General features: G+C 48.6%; 5 protein-coding genes and 1 non-coding gene across 6 annotated transcripts; 4 read left to right on the top strand and 2 right to left on the bottom strand.

Annotated features, from left to right (window-relative positions):
* Window positions 1–65: 65 nt before the first annotated feature.
* On the top strand, window positions 66–2458 carry DFJ58DRAFT_846564 (uncharacterized protein; the record flags this gene model as incomplete). Its single annotated transcript, XM_041393327.1, has 10 exons — window positions 66–175; window positions 285–343; window positions 406–526; window positions 581–646; window positions 687–838; window positions 1025–1609; window positions 1707–1816; window positions 1875–1994; window positions 2223–2248; window positions 2297–2458. Coding segments are annotated over 10 exons (1511 nt in total), but the record flags the coding sequence as incomplete, so codon positions are not given.
* Window positions 2459–6136: 3678 nt separating this feature from the next.
* DFJ58DRAFT_669048 (uncharacterized protein) lies at window positions 6137–6766 on the top strand (the record flags this gene model as incomplete). The annotated part of the gene is made up of 1 exon (XM_041382756.1): window positions 6137–6766. The coding sequence occupies one exon, from the start codon at window positions 6137–6139 to the stop codon at window positions 6764–6766; it is 630 nt and encodes a 209-aa protein (XP_041237532.1).
* A 2027-nt stretch (window positions 6767–8793) lies between these two features.
* On the top strand, window positions 8794–10720 carry DFJ58DRAFT_669023 (uncharacterized protein; the record flags this gene model as incomplete). The annotated part of the gene is made up of 3 exons (XM_041382754.1): window positions 8794–9706; window positions 9763–9911; window positions 9977–10720. The coding sequence occupies 3 exons, from the start codon at window positions 8794–8796 to the stop codon at window positions 10718–10720; spliced, it is 1806 nt and encodes a 601-aa protein (XP_041237531.1).
* Window positions 10721–11672: 952 nt separating this feature from the next.
* DFJ58DRAFT_816369 (vitamin B6 photo-protection and homoeostasis-domain-containing protein) lies at window positions 11673–13786 on the bottom strand. Its single transcript, XM_041391747.1, has 7 exons — window positions 13531–13786; window positions 13353–13482; window positions 13287–13296; window positions 13147–13223; window positions 13011–13094; window positions 12602–12954; window positions 11673–12550 (listed from the first exon to the last, which is right to left on the bottom strand). Exons 1-7 carry the CDS (start codon window positions 13624–13626, stop codon window positions 11834–11836), a joined length of 1467 nt encoding a protein of 488 aa, XP_041237530.1. The 5' UTR covers window positions 13627–13786; the 3' UTR covers window positions 11673–11833.
* A 354-nt stretch (window positions 13787–14140) lies between these two features.
* DFJ58DRAFT_t140 lies at window positions 14141–14214 on the bottom strand. The gene has a single exon. It is a non-coding gene; the product is annotated as a tRNA-Ala (tRNA).
* A 118-nt stretch (window positions 14215–14332) lies between these two features.
* Window positions 14333–19802, top strand: DFJ58DRAFT_846561 (uncharacterized protein; the record flags this gene model as incomplete). The annotated part of the gene is made up of 14 exons (XM_041393326.1): window positions 14333–14886; window positions 14934–15315; window positions 15377–15667; window positions 15786–16103; window positions 16154–17344; window positions 17406–17720; window positions 17777–17935; window positions 17996–18109; window positions 18169–18224; window positions 18289–18325; window positions 18348–18617; window positions 18876–18923; window positions 19443–19536; window positions 19654–19802. 14 exons carry the CDS (start codon window positions 14333–14335, stop codon window positions 19800–19802), a joined length of 3978 nt encoding a protein of 1325 aa, XP_041237529.1.
* Window positions 19803–21563: the final 1761 nt, after the last annotated feature.

Here is a 21563-nt window from a genome sequence, read left to right as displayed (position 1 = left end):
CCATCCACTCGAATGTTCAGTTCAGTCATTGCTGACCGCAGTTTTGACATCTGTACTTACAACAGCATCGCGCGGGACCTCCTGGTCGAAATACAAGGCAAGGGTTCTCGTCAGAGGTGATGGGGTGGGATACTTTCATTGCTTGAAGTGTAGGGCCGAACGTACGGATTGTAGCGTACGTTACGGGCAGCAGTCGCCTTGCGAGGTGATTGGCACGGCATGAGTGAATTGCGATTCAGCTAACCTGCAACTGTAGTCTTTAAATCCTCTCAACTTCATCCAAGGCTGCATTTGGTATCTTGTCTCCAGCTACACATACTCGCTACACATACTCGCTTCCTCCGTGAGTGCCGCTTATCCTCGAGGTATACCAAAAAAAATAAGTCCCCTATCCCCACACAATAGCTTCGCCCGACTTAAAGCAAGTGACGTTGCCAAGGTCATCGAATTGCATATACATTTCTCCCACCTTTGCGATGGGAAACTCGGCAAGTTACCTCTCCAGCCCCAAAAGTGTTTGCGTGATGTGCGCCTCATACATTTGACCTCTATTTCTCGTGACTTACGTCTTTCGATGCAGTCGCAGGACTTCGTGTCAAAGATAGACTTCCCCAGCAGTCTAGGACCTTCGAAGGTGATGTCTTTCGTATGTAAATCAAGCTCGAGTTAAACTCCTTACTCCACAGGACATCGACTCTCTAGCACTTGAAAGCAAGGGACCTTCTTTGAAGCGTAAATTCGACCTCGGTGACCTGGTCACCCCTCGAAAGCGACGTCTTCTCAAATCTTATTCCACGGCGACATATGTCAAGTTGCTACGCTATATTCCGATGCTACGGTAAAGTTTTATTTTCAAAAATCGGTATCTAGCGTTAATGAAGCTATAGCCAAAGATAATTCGCCACAACACTGATTTAATCAGCCCTACAATGAATCAGCTTGTTCAGGGAAGCGGTATGGAATGACTCCTATACGCATAATTGTCTTTGCTGATTTTAGACTGTAGTCTGACATTTTCTTACAGCAGTAAAGCGGAGGCTCAACTAGATCCCTTTGCCCTCCAACGTGTAACATCTCATAAACCGTGCAAGACCAAGACGTTCATTTGGTCCCTACCCGTGGAAATCCTCATCGCTACTACCGTCGCCCTTCTAGGAGTGCAAGATCTGCGCACTGTAACACAAGTTTCTTCTCTGTTGAGAGAAATCGCTGCTCCGCTCTTCTTCCTCAACAGAAACTTCCCAACCTCCCCGAAGGATTTATTCCACATTCGTGTAGACCCGCAGAATTTTGACGTTCTGGCTACTTGGAGGCGAACGGATACTTTTCGTCCGCCGCGTATGGTGTTGAGTTGGCTGGATTCTGGTTTGCGATCCTCACAGCTATCCGCATTTTCCCACTTCCTCGAATCCGTCCCCCACAAATCGATACGATATATCACACTTCTTTGGAATTTTGACATTCTCACATCCCCGGTTCTCCCACAAATTGTTGCATTACTAGAAAGCATCCGTGCCTCCGGCGTCGAAGAGCTGACGTGCATGGGTTTTTGCGACGGGACAGTCTCATCGTCCGTCACCGGCCTTAACCCGAATTCAGCCGTGTGTAGGTGCGAACAACCTGAAAGCCTTTGAAACATGTTCGCGGGCATTCTTTTCCCCAAACGTCCTTCCTTTCACAATTCAAACCATCCGCCTTTCCCGCAGTTTGGAAAAGCTTCGACTGAGTTCCGTCAAGCTCAGTTCTGCGCATTGGGATAAACTCCTGCGCCATCTTGCGATTCCAACCCTTGTCGAACTCCGAGTCAATGCGGACTGTGCGCCATCCACGCTCGTTCGTTTTCTGGCCCGTCACCCTGCTATCACTAACCTCAGTGTCATCCCGCGACCTGGTAGTCCTTGGAGGGCCAATCGAATCACCCACTCGTTTGAGTCTTTCTCTGTCTATGCTAGATGGACCCCTGTCACATCTCCTCCCAGTCCTTCGGAGTCATCGTACGCGACAAATCTTCGCCTGCCTTCATATTTCCTTACAAGCACATGATGCATCGCCCGACTACATCGCCTCCATTTTACAATGTATTGGCTATTGCGACAGCATCGGATATCTTGTCCTTTCCTTGCCTAAAAGTCATCCCAGCAGTAGAGCAATGATGTATTTATCGGGCGCTCATTCTATGGTCAGCATCAAACACTTAGTGATTGACTACTCGGATGGTTTAGTCTCCGGTGCTGCAGGTGATACCTTGGTGTGTGTGTTGTTGTTGCAGCATTTTCAATACTAATTGCGATCATAGGCGCTATCTGCGGCATGGATTCAAGCTCTTCCTAAAGTCAAGCGTTTTACTTTGCGAGGTTACTCAGCTACTACTGCCGAGGATCTTGTCAACATCATGCGTAGCTTTGCTGCGGGTGATGTTGAATTAGGTGTGGATGTGCAGGTCGCACCAAAATCATAATATAATTCACTATACTACATGTACATAATAATATGACCCATCGGGGCGCTGAGCGCTGACAACGCCGGGCGCTGAGCGCCAAATTTAGGCGGAGTTTCATTACAAAGTCATTCAGTATTTAGACGCGTCTCGGTTGCTGACTGCCTTCTTTTCCGATTTCGATTGTCCTATACTAGCTGTAGTCCTGTAGTCCTGTACTGTAGTCATACTCGCACTGTAGTCAGTATGTATGATGATCATGAGCAACAATTAGCACAAAAGTCAGGCTCGTACTGATAATGAATGAAATACAAGTCGTCCGTCCGTTCGAATGTAAGTGCCAAGTACGTCTGTTATTCTCAGAAATTCTAAATTACACCCTGTATCTTAGATGGTTCGTTGTAATAACAACATGGGGCCTCGTCCGTTCAAATGTAAGACTTTCCCAATGCATCTGCGTTCTCAGAAATATTAATTTACACTTATACTGTAGATTCGGCACCTTATATCGTACAGAAGCCTCCTTGTAATTTGGCATCGCCCTTAACAACAGGGGATCCAGACGTGCTACTTGACGCTTTTATAGTGAGTTTATTCTTCTCTACCTTGACTTTATCTCTCAAAGATCAGATCAACAACTAGATGCCTACTCGCATGTTTCTTTGCAAGTGTGCGCGATGCTGCGACATTGGAGGGGACGGCGTGCCCAGGAATCCTGGCGGCAAAGGAGTGCCCATCGCCATGAAAACTGTGCATTTATTGCAAGCTGCCAACTCGGATTCGTCGTCCGAACGTGAAACATCCGTGCTTCATCTCGCTCGCCAGCAGCTAGAGTCAAACGCTTCGCAGGTCGACATTCTCGCCGCCGAGCTATTTGCCATCACGCTTACCGACAATGATACCAACCCAGACAGTCACAGCAAACTCTGGAATTCGCGTTCGGAAGTTCAGCAAGACAAGGGACAGATCTACCATTCTCTGAACGGTACAACCACGGTAGATGACATGCAGTGAGTAGGATACCCCGCCTCGCCTTATTTTTCTAACTTAGTGGTTCCCACAGACACATTGCTCGAGCCCTTCAGGCTGTTGAGCAGCGGCGCCGTTCAAAATCTCAATTAGCCTTGAATATCGTGGAGTCACGGATAGTCAAGGCTCGCAGTCGAATTTTATCTGCGACTTCTCGTGTTGTTATTCAAACTATCCGAGAAGAACTGGCCGTGATCGCGACGGCCCTCAGAAAAGTCAAGCACAAGGTCTCGTTTATCGTTTCCCAGCAAAACCCAGCTGGAGTCGTCGTGTGATGACATGTACGGGCTCCTTTGCGACAAGGAAGATGAGCTCCCTCTGACATCTGAGCCGTTCGAATTTGATTCCTGTGAGTTTTGTTCATCCCTCTTGTGCCCTTCGACTGAGATACGTGAAGCACACCATTTCGACTTGCCAGTTGATCTCTGCGACGAGATAGCTCAGGTATCCCTCTTTCTAGGGGCCGTCTCCGTCGTCATTTTTGGCATCGGTCGCAGACACGGGGAGTTCCTCATGGGAGTCCTTGCCCTCGTTTTGAGCCTTGCTATGGATGCTCAGACCCCTCATTCTGAGTCTCGCCGTCAAAATATACTCTCTCAAATTCCGCGCTCTATGGAAACCACCCTTTCGCGCTTCAGTCTCGATGGCCAGACTACAACCTACGCAGTCTGTCCGGCATGCAACTGTACTTATAAACCGACCACCGGCCTCAACTCAGGTCATGTCCGGTATCCCGCGAAGTGCTTCAACAGCCCGATACCAGAGAATGGTCCTTGCGATGAACCGCTGTTGCAGCTCTCTCATGATGGCCAATTAGTGCCAATTAAAATCTTCCTTTATCACCACTTCCACGACTACCTTGCTGGATTGCTCTCTCGTCCCGACCTCGAAGCGTTGATGGATAAGCCTTGCGATGATTTGCTGGCGTCCATTGGGAGCCCACCGCATATTATCAAGGATGTGTGGGATGCCAACTTCTTTCGTGATTTCAAGGGTCCTTCCGGGCAATCCCTATTTGTCGACAGAGGCGTCGAGGGTCGATACGCGTTCACCCTCAACATTGATTTTTTCAACATTGAAGGCAATCTCCAGCGAAATGCTTCGACTTCTACCGGCATCATCTCTTGTGCATGTTTGAATCTCCCCCTCGAGATGCGATATAAACCTGAGAACATGTACTTAGCTGGCATCATTCCTGGACCTTCAGAACCTTCGGGCGATGAGCTGAATCATTTTCTCGATCCTGTGGTTGACGACATGGTGGAAAGTTGGGAGCGCGGGATACGCTATTCTCGCACAGCTCTCCATGCTACTGGTCGGGTTATGCGCAGTCTTATAGCGTTTCTTGTATGTGACCTCCCAGCGGCGAGAAAGGCTGCTCAGCTGGCGGGTCCGACAAGCCACTTTTATTGCACTGCCTGCCATTGCTGGCACAGGTCAACTTGCGGTAGAACAGATATCCAATCTGAAGATTGGGTTCTCAGGGACAAGAACGAAGTGCTGTCGCTATGCTGAGCTCTGGAAGAACGCCGGAACTTCACTTGAACGCAACAAATTGTTTGCGTCGCACGGTGTGCGATGGTCAACACTCTGGAGGTTATCATACTGGGATCCCTCCCGTCAAATTGTTGTGGATACTATGCATTGTCTCCTTGAGGGTCTCGCACAAGCTCATTTCCGTGAATTTCTAGGCCTCACAGTTGACTCCGCCAATCGCAAGTTCGACGTTATCCCTGCTTTCGAATATCCTTTCGTTGACGTCGATCTTAACAAACCTCCAGAGTTTAACGAGAAGGACATCAACGTTATCAAGTCAATCTATAGCCTTCTTACAGAAGCGGTCACAGACCTGGAGGGAGCTGACCTTCAGCTTGTCGAGGATCACCTTATTGACTTAGAGAGAAAGCTTTTGTCGAAAAAGGTAGCATGCCTTCGGTTCGTATGTATAGGCTTGGGCATCGGGCCAGAGGTCATGCACCCCGGCAAAAAAGTTTACAAAGTTCACTGGGTTAGATCGCTCCTTGGTTGGGTAGGCATTTTAATACTGCTGTCTTCGTTCTCTCTTGATTAAGTGACCCATTTGTAGCGTCGAACACGACCTTTCTCTCCCGAGTCGTCAAAATCACGTATTGCTACACCAGAAGTTATGCAACGTATTTCTGATGTCATTAAGACGTCAGATACGCCCTCATTTTTAAGATCAGTCCCCTATAACTTTGGGGAAACCAAAGCTGGGACCGTGAAGGCCGACGAATGGCGCACATTAACGACCGTATACTTACCCATAGCACTAGTCAGTTTATGGGGCGAGGGGTCGGCACATCGCAACTCAGATATTGCAGCCAGTCGTCGTGCCATCCTTGATCACACGATGGCCCTTGTTTCTGCCATTCGTATCGCATGTCTGCGATCCATGACGAAGGATCGTGCAGACGCATACCGTACATATATGATCGATTGGATAGGGAATTTACAGGTAATACTCCCCCATGCACGCCATCGAACCAATGGCCATATGGCGTTGCACGTTTGGGACTATCTGCAACTCTTCGGACCCGTACGGTCCTGGTGGTGTTTTCCGTATGAGCGGCTCATCGGACAACTGCAGCGATTGCCTAGCAATCATATTTTTGGTAACATTTCAATTTCTTTGTCAATGATAGACATCTTATGCTATGCGGGTATGCAGGACAGCAAGAATCAACTCTCCTCCGGTCATACATCAAAGCTGCAAAGCTCAAATGCTGGCTGAACCGACCTTCTTGTCCTCCAATATTTAGAGAGGTCAAGTTGCTATTCGACAAATTTGTGTCTCCGTCGATCAACGCTAATCCCAGCGATGTATCTGAAAATCGCCCGCTGCCCCCGACTACAAAAGAAAACATTCCAGAAGACCTTCGCCATCTCATTCAAGTTCGGCGGGCAGTCTTGCATGCTCGCACGCTTCACGAGGGATTTGTCTACACTCGCGACTCCACTCATGTTGGCAACAGCCTGATTCTTTATTACCCTGACGGCCTTAGGAATGTACAACCGACACCAGGGACTATCAAATATATATTCGAGACCGAGCGAGGAGTATGCTTCGCCGTGCGGTATCACCTTCCATTGCATTCTCACCTCGATCCTTTCCGCCACTATCCTCACTTCCCGGCTCGTTTATTCTCGTCAGCACTCGCTGAACATCTCACAATTGTCATGCCGGAGTGGGTGGTGTCGCATTTTGCGCGGTGGAACTTCTCACCACAGCATATTGTTGCTGTGTCTCTGAGTCAGGTGTGTTGCGTCCCCTCGATCTGATAATTGTTGTCGTAACTCACGCACCATCAATAGGACTGAATTATACAACAAAACCACTACGCGTAAGGCAGTGACATCTCCATGCCAGGAGAAGCGGGCACTGACTCCAAGATTTTCAATACATACATAAGGCGTTTCATTTTGCTATCTTGCTTTTTTATCATATACAGTACGATTTAACATTCATGTTCTGCACTCTCAATACATCTTCCCCCTTGACTCCACTCTCAATACATTACGTAGTGATCAAGTTCGAGCTACCTTCTCGCATCGATGTGGAAATATTAGAATGTTTGGGAGCTGACCCGAAGAATGATTAGGTCAAGCAAATGCACGCCCCTAATGCCACTTACCATCCGGTAGAGATGCATTCCCGATATTGGTTCTAATCGAGAACAGCTTCCTTGGCTAGAAGTGAAGAAAGAAATGACAGAAGAGAAAGGACTTTCTTCAGACGTCGCTGATAAGATTGGAGAGTATGTCAAGCACAAAGGTAGGCGACCCTGATTTTGCGCAGAGTTAGATATCTAATCCCTTTCGTCATACAGGTGGCCCGTCGCTACTCGATCTTTTGAAAGCAGATGCCACTCTCATGGCAAACCCGAGCGCCAAGCAGGGTATTTCAGATATGGATATTCTCTTTACTCTCCTGCGTGCTTACAAAGTGCTGGACAAAGTAGGCTCGTTTTTCGTGAATCAGCACATGACATGACACAGGATGAGATACAGCTCTACAAAAACAACCGCGGCGTCGGTACCCAGCGTCTCAAGAACAAACGCAAAAGAAATCTGACGAAACCAAGAGCGTCCAGTCAAGAAACACGCTGGTGACGTCGAAGTGGTCGTCGATCACTGTAAGCGTTTATTCCCCCGCTCAACCAATCATTAACGCCCCCTTCACAGATTATTTGCGTCCAGAGGTGGGCCTAAAACAGCGCAAGGAGTCTCCCAGCCCTCGCCGCTGCTGGTCCAGCCAAAAAACATGTCGCAACGCTGTTGAGAACGTGCCAGAACAGGTGAGTTGTTTAAACTTAAGATTTTACTTTGTCACCTATATCATCTACAGACGCTCTACTATCGCCGCAGACGAGACGGGATGTAAACTGGGTTGTTGGAGACACGCCAAAGGCACTAGACAACTTTATGCGGAACTGCACATGTACACCAGGAGTGGTGCATGAAAGGGGCTCAATTGGTGCGCACGTGGAGGGGACGTCATCCTTAGACATACGCTGCCGCCGGGTAGCAGCTTTAGTGAGTGCCCCACGTCATACACGCTCCGGAAAAATCCGGACTGAGTTTCATTTCCGTTCTCTATATAAACCTCGTCTTGTCGTTACTGCAACCCTTTTTCCTGTTACTATACCATATCTGTAGGCGCGCACTTGTAAAAACGGTCCGGTTTTTTGCCGTTACTATACCCATATACCAGTACATACATACATACATACATACATTATTCAATATCATGATCCTTGGTCGCGACGGAGGCGGCTCTGATGGGACTGTTGCTACTGTAGTCCACCCTGATAGCTCTACAGGGATCATCAGCCCTGCTGCAGCACCAATACTAGAACAGCCTGCTGCGCTTGCCTCGTCACTATCTATCACTGACACTCCCATCAAACGGGAAAGTTCCACGTTGCTACCCTTCACGACCCTGTCGCGATGTCGAGTCGATACGCTTAACTCCATGGGAAAGGAGATGCAAGATTATATCGTTGGCCCGATGCCGGTAAAGGACTTCATCGACAAGTTCCTACCGAACCCTGGAGATTATGACATCTTGGACTTCACTTCGCGCTTCGCTTCGGCCTCAGAATCCGATGTGTTCAATTTGCGATCAATTCAAAGAGAGCAGGACGTTTATCAACCATTCGTGAGTCACCTCGTACCTATAATATTGTGATTATTGACAGTCTTAAGTACAGATTAACGGCATGCAAGAATTCGCCCCTCAATTATCGTTTGTGAACACTTCAAAAAATGCAGATACGAAGAACTGCTCATCATTTACTTTCAATGTCATGCCGGACGTATGCGTATACGCCGATGGAACATCTGACGGCTGCGATATTACCAAAGCTGAAGTGCACATCGAATTCAAGTGGAATGATGCTCTCGACGCATTCACCAAAAATCCTGGAGTCGATAAGCCTATCGTTTCTCAGACTGATAAGGCTTTCGATACACTCGGTCAAATAACGAGCTATGCTGCCGCTCAGCTCGGTGCTCAATATCGTACCCATTTATTCTCCGTCCTCGTCATTCGCAATCGTGCTCGTCTTATCAGATGGGATAGGGAGGGGGCTATCGTCACGAACGCCTTCGATTACCAGCACGAACCTCACTTGGCCGATTTCTTCTATCGTTTCGCGCGAGCATCGCCTGCACTGCGTGGTGTCGATACTTCCGTGACGGCAGCTAGCGACGAAGAAGCTACCCTTGCAAGGACAGCATTAAAACTTGCCCCTACCATACGCATGTTCAAAGTTGCGGTCCCTCGGGATCCAGCTGTCGAAAACTCTGGCTGGTTGACCCTCATTATTCCCCAACCTGTTGCAAAAGGTTATCCGCTTGTTGGCCGTTGGACTCGCACGTGCCCTGCGTTTGACATCTTCAACAAGACGGTTGTGATGTTCAAGGACTCTTGGCGCGTGTCGATCAAGGATGTTCTCCCGGAAGGCGAAACTTACAAACTATTAAAGTCAAACAAAGTTCGCAACGTCGCGACATGCATCGCATTTCACGATGTAATCCACCCTGTCCCCCAGCAAAACACCCAGACCGTCAAGTTTAGGAACGCCGAATGGGCGTGTCCTAACCAAGCTGTCACTCCTCACACCCTTCACCGCCTGGTTCTCGATATCGTTGGTGAGAAGTTGACTGACTTCGAGAGCTCTCGTCAACTTGTTCAGTCTGTTCGTGACGCATTGATTGGTATGTATTTTTAAACCTGAAGCCTCGCATATTTATCTAATGTCCCTACTATCCAGCCCATCACGATGCATTTGAAAACGCAAAAATATTACACCGAGATCTCAGCGTCGGGAATATCGTCATTTACCGAGGGAAGGGGTTCCTTATCGATTGGGACCTAGCAAAGCTACTCATTATCCAGGGTCCTCGACAGACGACCCGTACGGTATGTTCAATTCACGCTCAAACTCATATTGCACTGACTTTGCTGTTACTCAGGGAACCTGGCAGTTTATGTCCGCTCACCTCGTCAAAAACATCCACGCCGTCCATGGTGTCGAGGACGACCTAGAGTCCAGTCTTTATGTCGTTTTGTGGACGGCCTTGATGTTCAAGGAGAGCTACATGAGCTCCGTTGATCGGACACAGTTTATCATGCAGGTTTTCGATGCTGATCCGCTAGTGGGGTCCGGAGGATCTGCGAAATCGAACTGGCTCGTCGCAAGAACTGATTTTCCGCGGGATTTATTCGTCGACTGCAAACCGCTCGACGATGTCGTTCTTGAACTCGCGCAGTTCTTTGCGCATCGATACTCCGTGGTTCCTCCTGAGGCGCAGGAGACTCTTGTGCAATTGCGGCTCTCATTGGCCGAAATTATGGACGGAGTTGGGCCTGCGCCCACGGCTGTACAGCGGAAAATTATGAATGCTGCACAAAACGTCCTGTTGGAGTCGGTTGCCTACCAGAAGGAGATGGGGATGAAGAAACTGCAATCACACGAGGCCGTCATCGATATTTACAACAAACACCTTGAATCACCCGGCTGGCCTGATCAGGATGCGGCTGTACTGCGAAAACTGCATCCGATTGACAAACCCAACGGACGTCGTATGTATACAAAGTCACTGTGCGCCTCGCAGGTCGTGACGGGACAGCTCACACCCGCTAGTAAGAAACGTAGGCTGGATTCAGAGGGTAATGCTGAGACCCTCAGTAATCTTGGACTTGATGATCTTGCCTCTCTCAACCAATGACACTTTAGTACAGTACTTTGGAAGCCTGTATTTCTCCTTGCCATTACTGTACACAATAAACATTTCGTTCTCGCGTGTTCTGAATTGCCAATTGCAAAATGCCCGAGCGTACTGCCCGATCAATGCCCGATGGATTCTTTATGAGCGCGCGATGAATGCCCGCCGGATGCGCAGGTCATTTAACTATGTATTAAATTTCTTGTTTTCGCAATCAACTTTTACCCACAAGAAAATTTGTGCTTTGCAACGGGAATATAAATGTCAGTCATTATATAATATTTTACTGACCATTTTATGCGCCTCAAATTTTGTATTTCCTAAAGACAAAATTGGATTGCAAAGTTTAATATCTGCATTGTCATTTTCCCGGCGGAAAACTTGAAATACTTTTATCTATCTAGACCGGACTGAAAATATTTGTCAAAATATGTTACTTTGCTCTCTCATCTCACAACACTCCAAATTTGTTATCGTTCCAACGTCGAAATTTAAATTCAAAATCCCTTATTTATCAATCTCATTTTGATTGCAGTCTGACTTGCAGAAAAATTCGGAAACCGCCGATGTGTCATCAAAGGTTTGAAGGTCCGCTAGTCCCGGAAATGCATCGGGCCGCTCTTTTCATCATAGTTTGCCCCTAGAGGCTACGTGACATGGCAAGGCCACAAGTAATTTAATGATCATGGATTATACGAAAATGAGACGATATGGGAGGTGACAAAATGCAAATGAAGTGTCAAGGACCCAAACTATCAGATATCGCATCGATGCGAGATAGTAGCGGGTAACCTGATGTGTATGAAGATCGGAAGGAAGAAAAAAAGGCGGACCTAAGGACTGCTCTGCATTTCAGAACAGACCGTATGGCGTAAAAATCGTGGAGATACACTCTGTTCACTTTCGTCAGCGAACGAAGAACAAGATAGTGCCAATATCATGTACAAGCGCTTCCTTTTGTATTAAATGCAGTTTCACTCATATTCATATGCGATAACCGGAGGTATATATTGTCTCTGTGCGAGTATCATAGTTGAACTGATCAAGCGCCGTATGTTCATGTACAATTGCACACACCAGGTTAACCGAGTACTGCTGCGTGCCTCTAGAAAGAAATCATGCATCCTTTTTCGTCTCAGGCGACATGATCACACTACCCGGAGACCCCATCATCATCGCGCCTTCTTCAATATTCCACCCCGCTTCCTTCATGCATCCCGTGAAACGAGAGAACTCCTTCCTGAGCGTCTCATGCGTCGAGAGCACCATGTCCTCGATTTCACTAGGACTAGGACTGGGACGCATATGCCGGGCACTCCACATCGCAGCTATCTCCAGCGCATGCAGCCAAGCACGCAATTGGTCCAGGGATCCGTATCCTTCTTTGAAAGACACCAAGATACATGGTCCGCGTTGCCCCCATGATCGAGGCTCCGCCACGAAGAGAACGTATGGTTCTTCATGAAAGTACTGAAGCATCTTGAGAATGTGCGATGTGTCACAGCGTGTCATAGCGTACTGCACAGATACGCCCAACGAGCAGTGTCCGATGACTCTGTTGGAGACTGCATCGCGGATGCGGCTGGAAATATCTAAAATTATCTCTCGGTTCGATACATCTCTTGGGGTCAAGACGACAGAACGTCCGTCCGCTCCTGCTTTCGGGTTACGGAACGTACTCCAAAGAATGCTAGACCGCTGCCTGTTAAACGAGCGGAGTACGACGCTGCGCACCGCAAGATAATTGGCTAAAAGATGGCCAAAGACGAGGAAGAACAGGGCGGTGTAAGTTGAGGTGCGGGTCGTGATATAAGGAACGACGAGCGTTCCGAGCTATTAATATTGCCAAGTCAGCTACGTCCATAATTCTCAAAGGGTATTCACCAAGACACCTGTCAATGCAACCACAGTTGATCTGCTCGCGCTTTTAGCATTCAATTCGCCTACGTCGCCTTTGCTGTTCACGGGTGAAGCGAAATGGTCTGTGAGTGCTGCTTTTGATCCGCCTGCGACGAGTCCACAGAGAGATCTCAAGGCTCCGCTCATACACAGCGCTACGATTTGGAGGGTCGAGCCTGATGGGATATATGGAGATGTTGTAGAGAGGGATATGCTGGTGAAATATGGCGATATGGTGTCCAGGACAATGGAGGTGTCGTTGACGACGTCTGCGAGAAAGCGGAATGTTTTAGTTTCGGGGTATAAGGAGGTACCAAAGTAATAGGCGCCTATTATGGCTGGAGGGATGTTGTCAGCGGGTGTGAGGGGTGCGGGGTAGACAGGGAAAACTTACTTGTGAACCGCGAACAGACATCTTTCAGTACTGTCAGAAGGAGCGCTTGGGTTGCTGATGCCGATGCGTCGCCCACTCCGAAACCTGTATCGCCGAACTGAACAAAACTTGTATCTGCATCAGGGGATGAGCATACCTTCGAGCGCGCCTCTGGAAGCCAGTAAACCCGACAAAGAACTACAAAATTCCTGCACGTCGTTGTACATTTGATAGCTGGGACGAAGGTACGGTCATGTCTGAGACCATGACGCTCACGTAGCGGTAGGAGCTACTGACCGCAGATAATCTGCATGCGTTTACATGAGGAAGAGCTTGGATGGAATGTTATGTTTACGTGCTTACCAGGAGTGACAGAGTTTGGATATCCAGCTGGAAGGAATATCGCTGAGATACTATGTCCTAGAGCATGAAAGGATTTGGCATTGAAAAGTCGAGCTTGGGGAGGTGCTTTGATATCAGTAGTACGTGTTATCTGTTGAGAAGCTGTGAGATGAGATACACTGGGAGGCTTTGTGCTTACCTTCTTGGTTGATATGTCGGCACTATGTCCAACAGTGGTGTAGAATATACGTCCAGTTTCGTCCTTTTCTGCTACCACTGAACTGCTGATTGTCATTTTGTGGGACGTGGCAGTTTGATGACTTGGACTGAAGTCTGTTTTACGCTAGTGACTCAAACTTTGTTCAATTGAAATCTGTAGAGCTGCAAGTTGTGTTTGAGAGTTCCCGGATGAATTTGGCTTAGTACTGAGTGCACCTCAGTGGATGGAGAGAATTGTGGGACTTCTGCAGACGCTTAGACTGTCGACACCTGTTTTGGCCGTTCCCATGACCCATTCCACGCAAACGGTCATAACAGGTCTCTGGACAGTGCGGGGGTAGCGTGCACAGTGATAGTGCAACAGAGTGACTGAGTCATGCGAACAAGGCTTTGGGAAACCTTGAAACAACTTTCCTTCTATTTGGTGTGCCTAATATGTAATACGAAGCCGATTCTCCTGCTCATAATTATCTCCTCCAGGTTACAGTTGAGGCTTCCGGACCATAAAAATATGAGATAGATATGCAAAGCAAGTAATGAGAGAACGATGTTCTCGACACTACTTGGGTTGCATTGCTATCAAAAAAGTGTGGACAAATCCGGACTCGAACCGGAGACCCCCCGCATGCTAAGCGGATGTGATAACCAGCTACACCATATGCCCCACGACAGGGCGGCTTTATAATGGATTCTGGAGGGTAAACGTACTTTCGGCGAATCCCGGGTGCACGTGAAGACCTTACTTTACGAGTTCATGTTCGTCACCCTACCTTCTTGCCTAGATGGACGCTGCACCCACCACTCCAGCTGTGCCGGTGCCGCCAACGGACATGTCAACTGCAGACGTGCAGATGAAGGACGAGACTACCGTAGAGGACAAGGTCACTGAGAATGTTCAGTTAACCGAAACCGGTGAATCAGGCGCGGGTGAAGTACTAGGACATGAAGCAACCCCGAACCCAGATGGACCCTGTACTACAAGCGAAGAGGTTCCAATGACCATAATCGCCTCGGACAGCGGCAAGGAAGTACAAAAATCTAACTCGGACCCGCTTCCTGACGTCAACAGACCTCAAGACACCATTATTATTACTAGAGATATTAGTATCCCACCAATATCACGTCCACAGTCTCCATCAATGCCACCTCCATCACGTCCTGCTTCACGTCTACCACCAATGGGTTCATTCCAAGTCCCTTCTCAGCCTTTGCTAGATCGTCCTCTCAATGTCACAGATGCTTTGGGCTACCTTGATGCTGTCAAAGTACAGTTCCATGACCAGCCAGATGTTTACAACCACTTCCTTGACATTATGAAAGACTTTAAGAGTGGACTGTGCGTTTGATATTTTGTTCCTAAATTCATTCCTCATATTCCTACAGCATCGATACACCAGGCGTTATAAAACGCGTCTCCCATCTTTTTAATGGTCACCCTTTCCTTATCCAGGGCTTCAACACTTTCCTCCCTGTCGGTTATCGTATCGAGTGCTCCACCGACCCACAACAGTCCTCTTTTATCACTGTCACCACGCCTACAGGAACAATGCTCCAGTCCACCCGTGACGATTCTTGGCCTTCTGCTCCTCCAGTTCCTCCAGCTACCGTATTGGTTGAACCCGACGCAAATATGTACGGCAGTCTCGACAGCTCCGCTATAGAACCAGCCGTTCAGTATGTCCAAAAGATAAAGCAACGCTGCGACGAGGCCACGTATCGCCGATTTCTAGAAATTCTCGGCAAGTACCATAACACCACCGACGCCGTCGACGAGGCGAGCCTTCTGCCTTTCGCATTCCCATTAAACCCTGATGCATGTTTCACAGCGCGAAGTGTCAGCTGAAATTGCCCGTCTTTTCAAAGACGATCCTGATTTGCGTGCCGACTTTAGGATTTTTATGCCTGAGAAGAGCCAGGCTCTTTTTGATGAAGCAGAAGAAAGCTATCTCACTGCGCCAACAGGACGCCGCACGCGCTCAAACACGCCCCTAGATGGCAAGCCTGTCCGCCGTCGCACAGACCCCCAACCTCTCATCGAACCCTCTGTCCCTCAAAAACGCAAGCGTAAGGCCAACGAACGGGACACTGTCTCCACCGCACCCAAAGCTCCCTCCAAGGTGACTCCCTGACTCCCAAAAGACAGATAACCCACTGACCTATCCAAGCTCAAGCAGCCACCCCTTCCCCCCCTCCCTCCTCCCACCAGACGACACGCACTTCTTCGACCGCGTCAAGCGTGCGCTGGGGAACCGAGACACTTACAATGAGTTTTTGAAGCTCGTAAATCTCTTCACCCAGGAGCTTATAGATACTGCACGTCTCGTCCGTGAAGCACGGAATTTCCTGGGAGATGCCGAGTTAATGCGCCAGTTTAGGGAGATTCTTGGCTGGGATGATAGGCGCGAGAGGGAGCGGTGGGTGTTGGAGGAGAGTCAGCAGCAGCAGACTTGGGCGAGGGCACAAGGCCAGGGAGGCCCTTTGATCGTCCCAATCCGCCCAGGCAGAGTAAATGCAGGGCTCCAACAAGGAAGCTACCGCCGAATGCCAGCCAGCGTGAGCCCTCCCTCCCTCCACCCAAGTATTCTATACTAACCACCACACAGGAAGCCAACGTCAGCTGCGCAGGGCGCGACGAGATGTGCCGCGCAGTCCTCAACGACGAATGGGTCTCGCACCCAACCTGGTCATCCGAAGACGCAGGCTTCATAGCGCACAGGAAAAATATCTACGAAGAAGCCCTCCACCGCTCCGAAGAAGAACGCCACGAGTACGATTTCCACGTCGAAGCAGCTACGCGCACCATCACCATTCTCGAGCCTCTCGCTGCCAAAATCAGCCAACTCCCGCTCGAAGAGCGATCTGCGTTTAAGCTGAAACCCAATCTCGGAGGCTCCGGCAAAGCGGTGCACGCACGCGTCATCAAGAAGATATACGGACGCGAAGCTGGAATGGATGTTTTGCAAGCGATGCAAGACGCGCCGGCCCTTGCTATCCCCGTCGTCCTCATGCGCCTCAAAGAGAAAGAAGAAGAATGGAAACGCGCACAGAGGGAGTGGAATAAAGTATGGAGGGAAGTAGATGCCCGGAACGCTTCCCGTGCTTTGGACCACGCAGGGATTGCATGTAAAGCCGCGGACAAAAAAGCTCTCTCAGCAAAAGCGCTCGTAGCTCAGATCGAAGCTGCGCGCGATGCGCAGGTGAGCCAGCGGGCTGCGCTTGTGGACCCGTTGTTTGCGCGTGCGAGGGTGCGGCATCAATTGGCGTACGAGATCGCGGACACAGGTGTCATGCAGGATGCTGTGAAGATGGCGTTGTCATTTTTGGATAGGACGCAAGGGCAGATCGGAGCTCCTGAGCGAAGACGCGTCGAGGGGTTTTTGCGGACGTTCGTTCCACTGTTTTTCGTTTTGGATCAAGAAGTGTTTCATAGGGCATTTGCGCTCGGGGAAGCGGGGGAAGTTGAGATGGGGGAGGATGGGGATGATGGGGAAACGGGGAGTGTTTCGAGTGGAAGTGGGGGGAAGAAGAGGAAGGGCGGGGTTTCTTCGGGTGGGGATTTGAGGAAGAAGTTGTTGAAGAGCGAGCAGGCGAAGTTGACGGGGAGGAAGACGCGTGCGCAGGAAGCCGCGTCCCCGTCTGCGTCTAGACCTGCGTCTCCTGCGATACCTGATACAATGCAGGTAGATGCCGTGGAGGAGGGGGAACGAGAGCCTGCTGTGCCGTTGCGCAAGGCATCGAGGAAGAATGTGTTCTTTGGGAATACAGTGTTTTATGTGCTTTTGAGACTTCTTGAGGTGCGTGGTTTTTATTTGGTGGTGATTCACTTTTTCATTCCTGACGTTCGTTTGGCTATAGGTATTATACGCCAGATTGCTATTCTTCAAAAAGCTCAGCGCGCGCATCGCTATCGAAGCACCCAAATCAGCGTCTAAAGCGAAATCGGTCGCTACGACGCTAGGGATGCCGTCCCTCGTCGAACTCGCTCAGCTAGACGACCGCGCTACTCATGCAGATCATTTCTATGATCTCATGCTCGAGTCGTGCGAGAGGTTATTTGATAATGAGATCGAGCAATATGTATTTGAGGAGCAGATGCGGTATATGTTTGGGGTGAAGGATGCATACCGGATATTTACGATCGATAAAGTTATTGGGTCGTTGATCAAGCAGGTGCGTCGTGCTCCTTGTATTTTAGTTGTGATTATTGTCTGACGATGTGGGGATAGGTCCAGATTGTGTTGGCTGATTCTAGGAGTCAAGAGCTCTTTGAGCTTTTGAAGCGCGATCGGGCACTACCAGTGCCGACGATCCAAGATCAGCTTAACAGTCGACGATTCGCGGAAAATCTGCTTGGACCTGATGAGAACATTTTCCGAATAGATTGGGTGCGTCTTTTCTGTTTTCTGGTCCTTTCAGGTATTCATACGTGGTTGGAATTACAATAGCTCCCAGACACGAAGATGATGACGATTCAATTACTCGGGAAAGATGATTCGAGGATAGATGATTCAGAGATGTTGGCGGAGAGGTGGCAGGCGTATGTGGATTCGTTCGTGTCGGTGCGTGTTCCTTGGTGTAGGGTGTTATGACGTTGGTTGATGCATTTTGTGCTTTACAGAGTCCTATCACGGAGGGTATATCTCAGTCCCGCGTTAGACGTCCATTTCTTCGCAAGTGCGTATATACTCTTCACCTTCCCCCCCACACACGTATACAAATGTTGATGCTTGTTTTGCAGGAACGTCCCTCCATCAGCTACTGCTAGTACCCCAGCGGTGCTCGCACGTAGTGCACTAGAAACGAGAGTATGCGTCCGGACAGTACCGTCTGTTTTTCGTATCGGGTACGGAGGACTTTTTGTGGCGGATCCCGTCCAAGGCGGATTTTGTGACTGCTGAACGGAAGGAGGAGATGAGACGGGAGCGACGGACTATGAAGGCAGGGGAGTGGAGTCCTGATGTTGTGGTGACGAGGGCGAAGGAGCCGACGCCCGTGCAGGCTGTGAAGGAACAGACCCCTGTGTCTGTGTCTGTGTCTGTGTCTGTGTCTGTGTCTGCGCCTGAGCCTGTAAGGGTGGTTTGAGGTGAGGTGTTGGTGCTGGTGTCAGAGGAGACGTGCGCGCGTAGCGTAGGTATTTTGTATCGTGCATATAATCACTTTAATCTTGTTATTGAATTTTTTGGACTTAGGCTCGAGTGTTTTTCCAGATTTAGATCAGATATGCTATGCACAGTACTTGGCTGAAGTAGAAGAGACCTTGGCCAAGATATCATATTTTCAACATGGCCAATGTACCTTCTACTTCAGCGCATCGAATATGACTAGGAAATCGATGTTCCCGTGCGGCTCGGAGGTAGTGTGACGTGTACACGAGTAAGTCTAATTGTGGCTGCGCAACAAGAACTAGTGCCAATATTAATACGAGTTCGACAGTGAATGATCATATGAGATGAGTGAATGGTGGTCAATCTACTGCCCAGTGGTACGAAAATATATACGGTAGACGAGTGGCTCATCAGTCAACGCGATACAAAGGGAATTCTATCGTCAGCAGAGCATTGTTTACATGAGGAACGACAGCACTAAGCCATTGTTCGTGGATAGCAACGACGAAGTTCACAACCTGCTTTCAGGTCGGATGTCATCAGACGGAGGGACTTTGTGATGCGCGATGTCAAGTCGAAGACTTAGACGAGCTAGCCTTCCGGTGTTTAGGACCACGACTTACCAGTATCCATATACGAAGTATTTAACGATTGGAGCAGGCAAAAGGAATGTAATAACAGCTTCATTCAGGAGTCAACTTTACAGCCTGGCTGTCCAATGGCAATACATCAACGCGCTGCCTTCTGAGAAACATATATCGCATGATGATATACGTCATGCTACTAGCCAGTGAAACGATCTGTTGATTTAATTGGACTCGACGGAGTTCTGGAGAAAATAGTGGCGACCCACCCCAGAAAACAGAGCCGGTATCCACCAGGTATAACTAGATGCTAGCAGAGCGCCGGATAGCCTATGGGTGTTCCTGGATAAAGCGTTAGAATTCGACGCAACGACACCACTGAACACACCTATCAAACTTCCGAATCTTGCACAGGTGACCACGCAACAAGTCAGAACACCATCGAAGGAGTTATAATACCCACCAAGAATGAAGAGACAGATGCCCATGCGCGCGCTAAGATCCAGATCAGATGGTTCGGACGTTCAAATCCAAGCCTAAGCCTTGCGAGGAGAATCATCTAAAACTGAGTCAGAAAACGAGATTTTTAAATCAGGGGAGGTTACCTGGTAGGTAATGATCGGGTTTCGACAAAGACAACATGAATAAAGAGAAACTCTGCAGAACCGATCCGGCAATCATGAGATGGTTACTAGTCAAGCTTGCTGAGTATCATCGAGAACCTCCGACATATCTACACTCACAAATATCCTCGGTCGTGAGCAAAACGCGTTTGTGCTCCCGATCCATCTACAAGTCTCAAAGATACCCGCTATGAAAACGCAAGTAGAAACTCACGATATAGCAGACGTCTCATTTGTCAGGTAATGTTGGATATAGAAGTCTGGAGGGCAATATGTTGAATGTTCCATGCTCGCTTTCGTCTACAGCAATACCTTGATAGATACCAAATAAAGCGATACAGCTTTTAGCCTGAGTCAGTCACAGAGCCATTCCCCGCCAACACCAGCACTGGACTCACCCAAACCCGCAAAATTGCACAAGAAGACTGAGTAGATCAAGTTAGAACCAGCCCACCAGTCTAAAGGAGTATGAGTCTTCTTACGATCCAAAAGCAGTGATCCAATCTGCCAGACCATCTTCAGTAAAATTATTCATGCGGGTTTGTGGGAGGGCCGCAATCCTTAATGACTTGACATGCCTCCAATGTCTCTAGGCACCCTTTGTCCCCTTGGAGTGCAGTCTCGTCTGTATGAAACGTCCGAAGCTCAGATTCGGGTGGCATCCTGGGCTAGGAGAACTGACAATAATAGAAACCGTACAGCACTTGAGTATTTATGTGCATGCAGCTGATCATGAACCTATCATGTTGTCTGTCGAGTCGGGCGACCGATGCTGTAAACGTCAACACAACACGTCGACTTTGTTTGTAGATGTGCTTGTCGTTGGCTGTCAATTTACGAAGAGGGTTTTCGGGCGAGCCGATTATCGAGACCCTGATCGTGCGGTAATGTGTGTGAAGGACTCGGAGCTGGCGTCTATGGAGATTCGGAAGGAAAGTATGTGTGTCTGTGACGGTGGTTTTGTTGGTATCGAAGGAGCCGTACACGCGCACCTTAGGTGGTGTGTTTTGTGTATATGATTACTTTAACCTCGCTATTGATTTTTTTAAAGATGGTTGGGCTTGTTAATAGATTCCGCCGATCTGTAGATACGTGTGGGAGTGCGAGGATCTTCGAACAGTGACGTTATTCAAAGATCCTAGCACTTCAGCAATTATCTAATAGTAATACGATTCCTGTGCGGTTCTGATGGAGACAACAACGTGTATACATCATGATACGATGGACACAAGCAGAAGCGTAGATTCCAAAAATGTTGTAGATCTTCTCCGTAGTCGCATCATTAGGACAGGCGAAGCGTGTTTTGGGCCAAGGCGGAGGAGGTATGGCCGCAGTGCCATTGGTCGTGTATGGGAACGTCGAAATTCGTAACCTGCTTGCAGGTTGGAGTGACTTGTCGTCAAGCCGAGGGACCAGTTTGTGCGTGGTGGTATTATTACATGTGAAGTTTTTTTCGTGGTATTCTGCTTCTGTTTGTATTTTTGACACATCGAGTCATCGCCTTGCATGATGCATTTTCAATCTAAAACATGGTCAGATCTACATAGAAGAATTTGGGTTAGATCAAGCTATTCAATTGTCCGGGCAAATACTGCGAACTATAATGGAATGCAATTTTGGCCCAACGGGCATTAATCCAGAGATATCCTGATTTTAGCCAAGTGACAAGTCGTTTTGTTATACTTGTGCGGGCGGTCAGAT

The sequence above is a fragment of the Suillus subalutaceus genome (assembly GCF_016647625.1).
Source record: "Suillus subalutaceus strain FC151 chromosome Unknown DFJ58scaffold_177, whole genome shotgun sequence".
NCBI lineage: Eukaryota > Fungi > Basidiomycota > Agaricomycetes > Boletales > Suillaceae > Suillus > Suillus subalutaceus.
The sequence above is the reverse complement of the archived record's forward strand: the minus strand, read 5'-3'. Positions and strand labels throughout refer to the sequence as shown.

Bases quoted from the DNA above. Each gene is read 5' to 3' on its own strand.
- DFJ58DRAFT_816369 (XM_041391747.1), bottom strand. From the start codon at position 13,626: ATGACAATCAGCAGTTCAGTGGTAGCAGAAAAGGACGAAACTGGACGT. The intron at 12,955-13,010 runs GTAAGTTTTCCC...ACATCCCTCCAG, and splicing joins TGTCTGTTCGCGGTTCACAA to CCATAATAGGCGCCTATTAC. The intron at 12,551-12,601 runs GTGAATACCCTT...CAATATTAATAG, and splicing joins TTGCATTGACAGGTGTCTTG to CTCGGAACGCTCGTCGTTCC.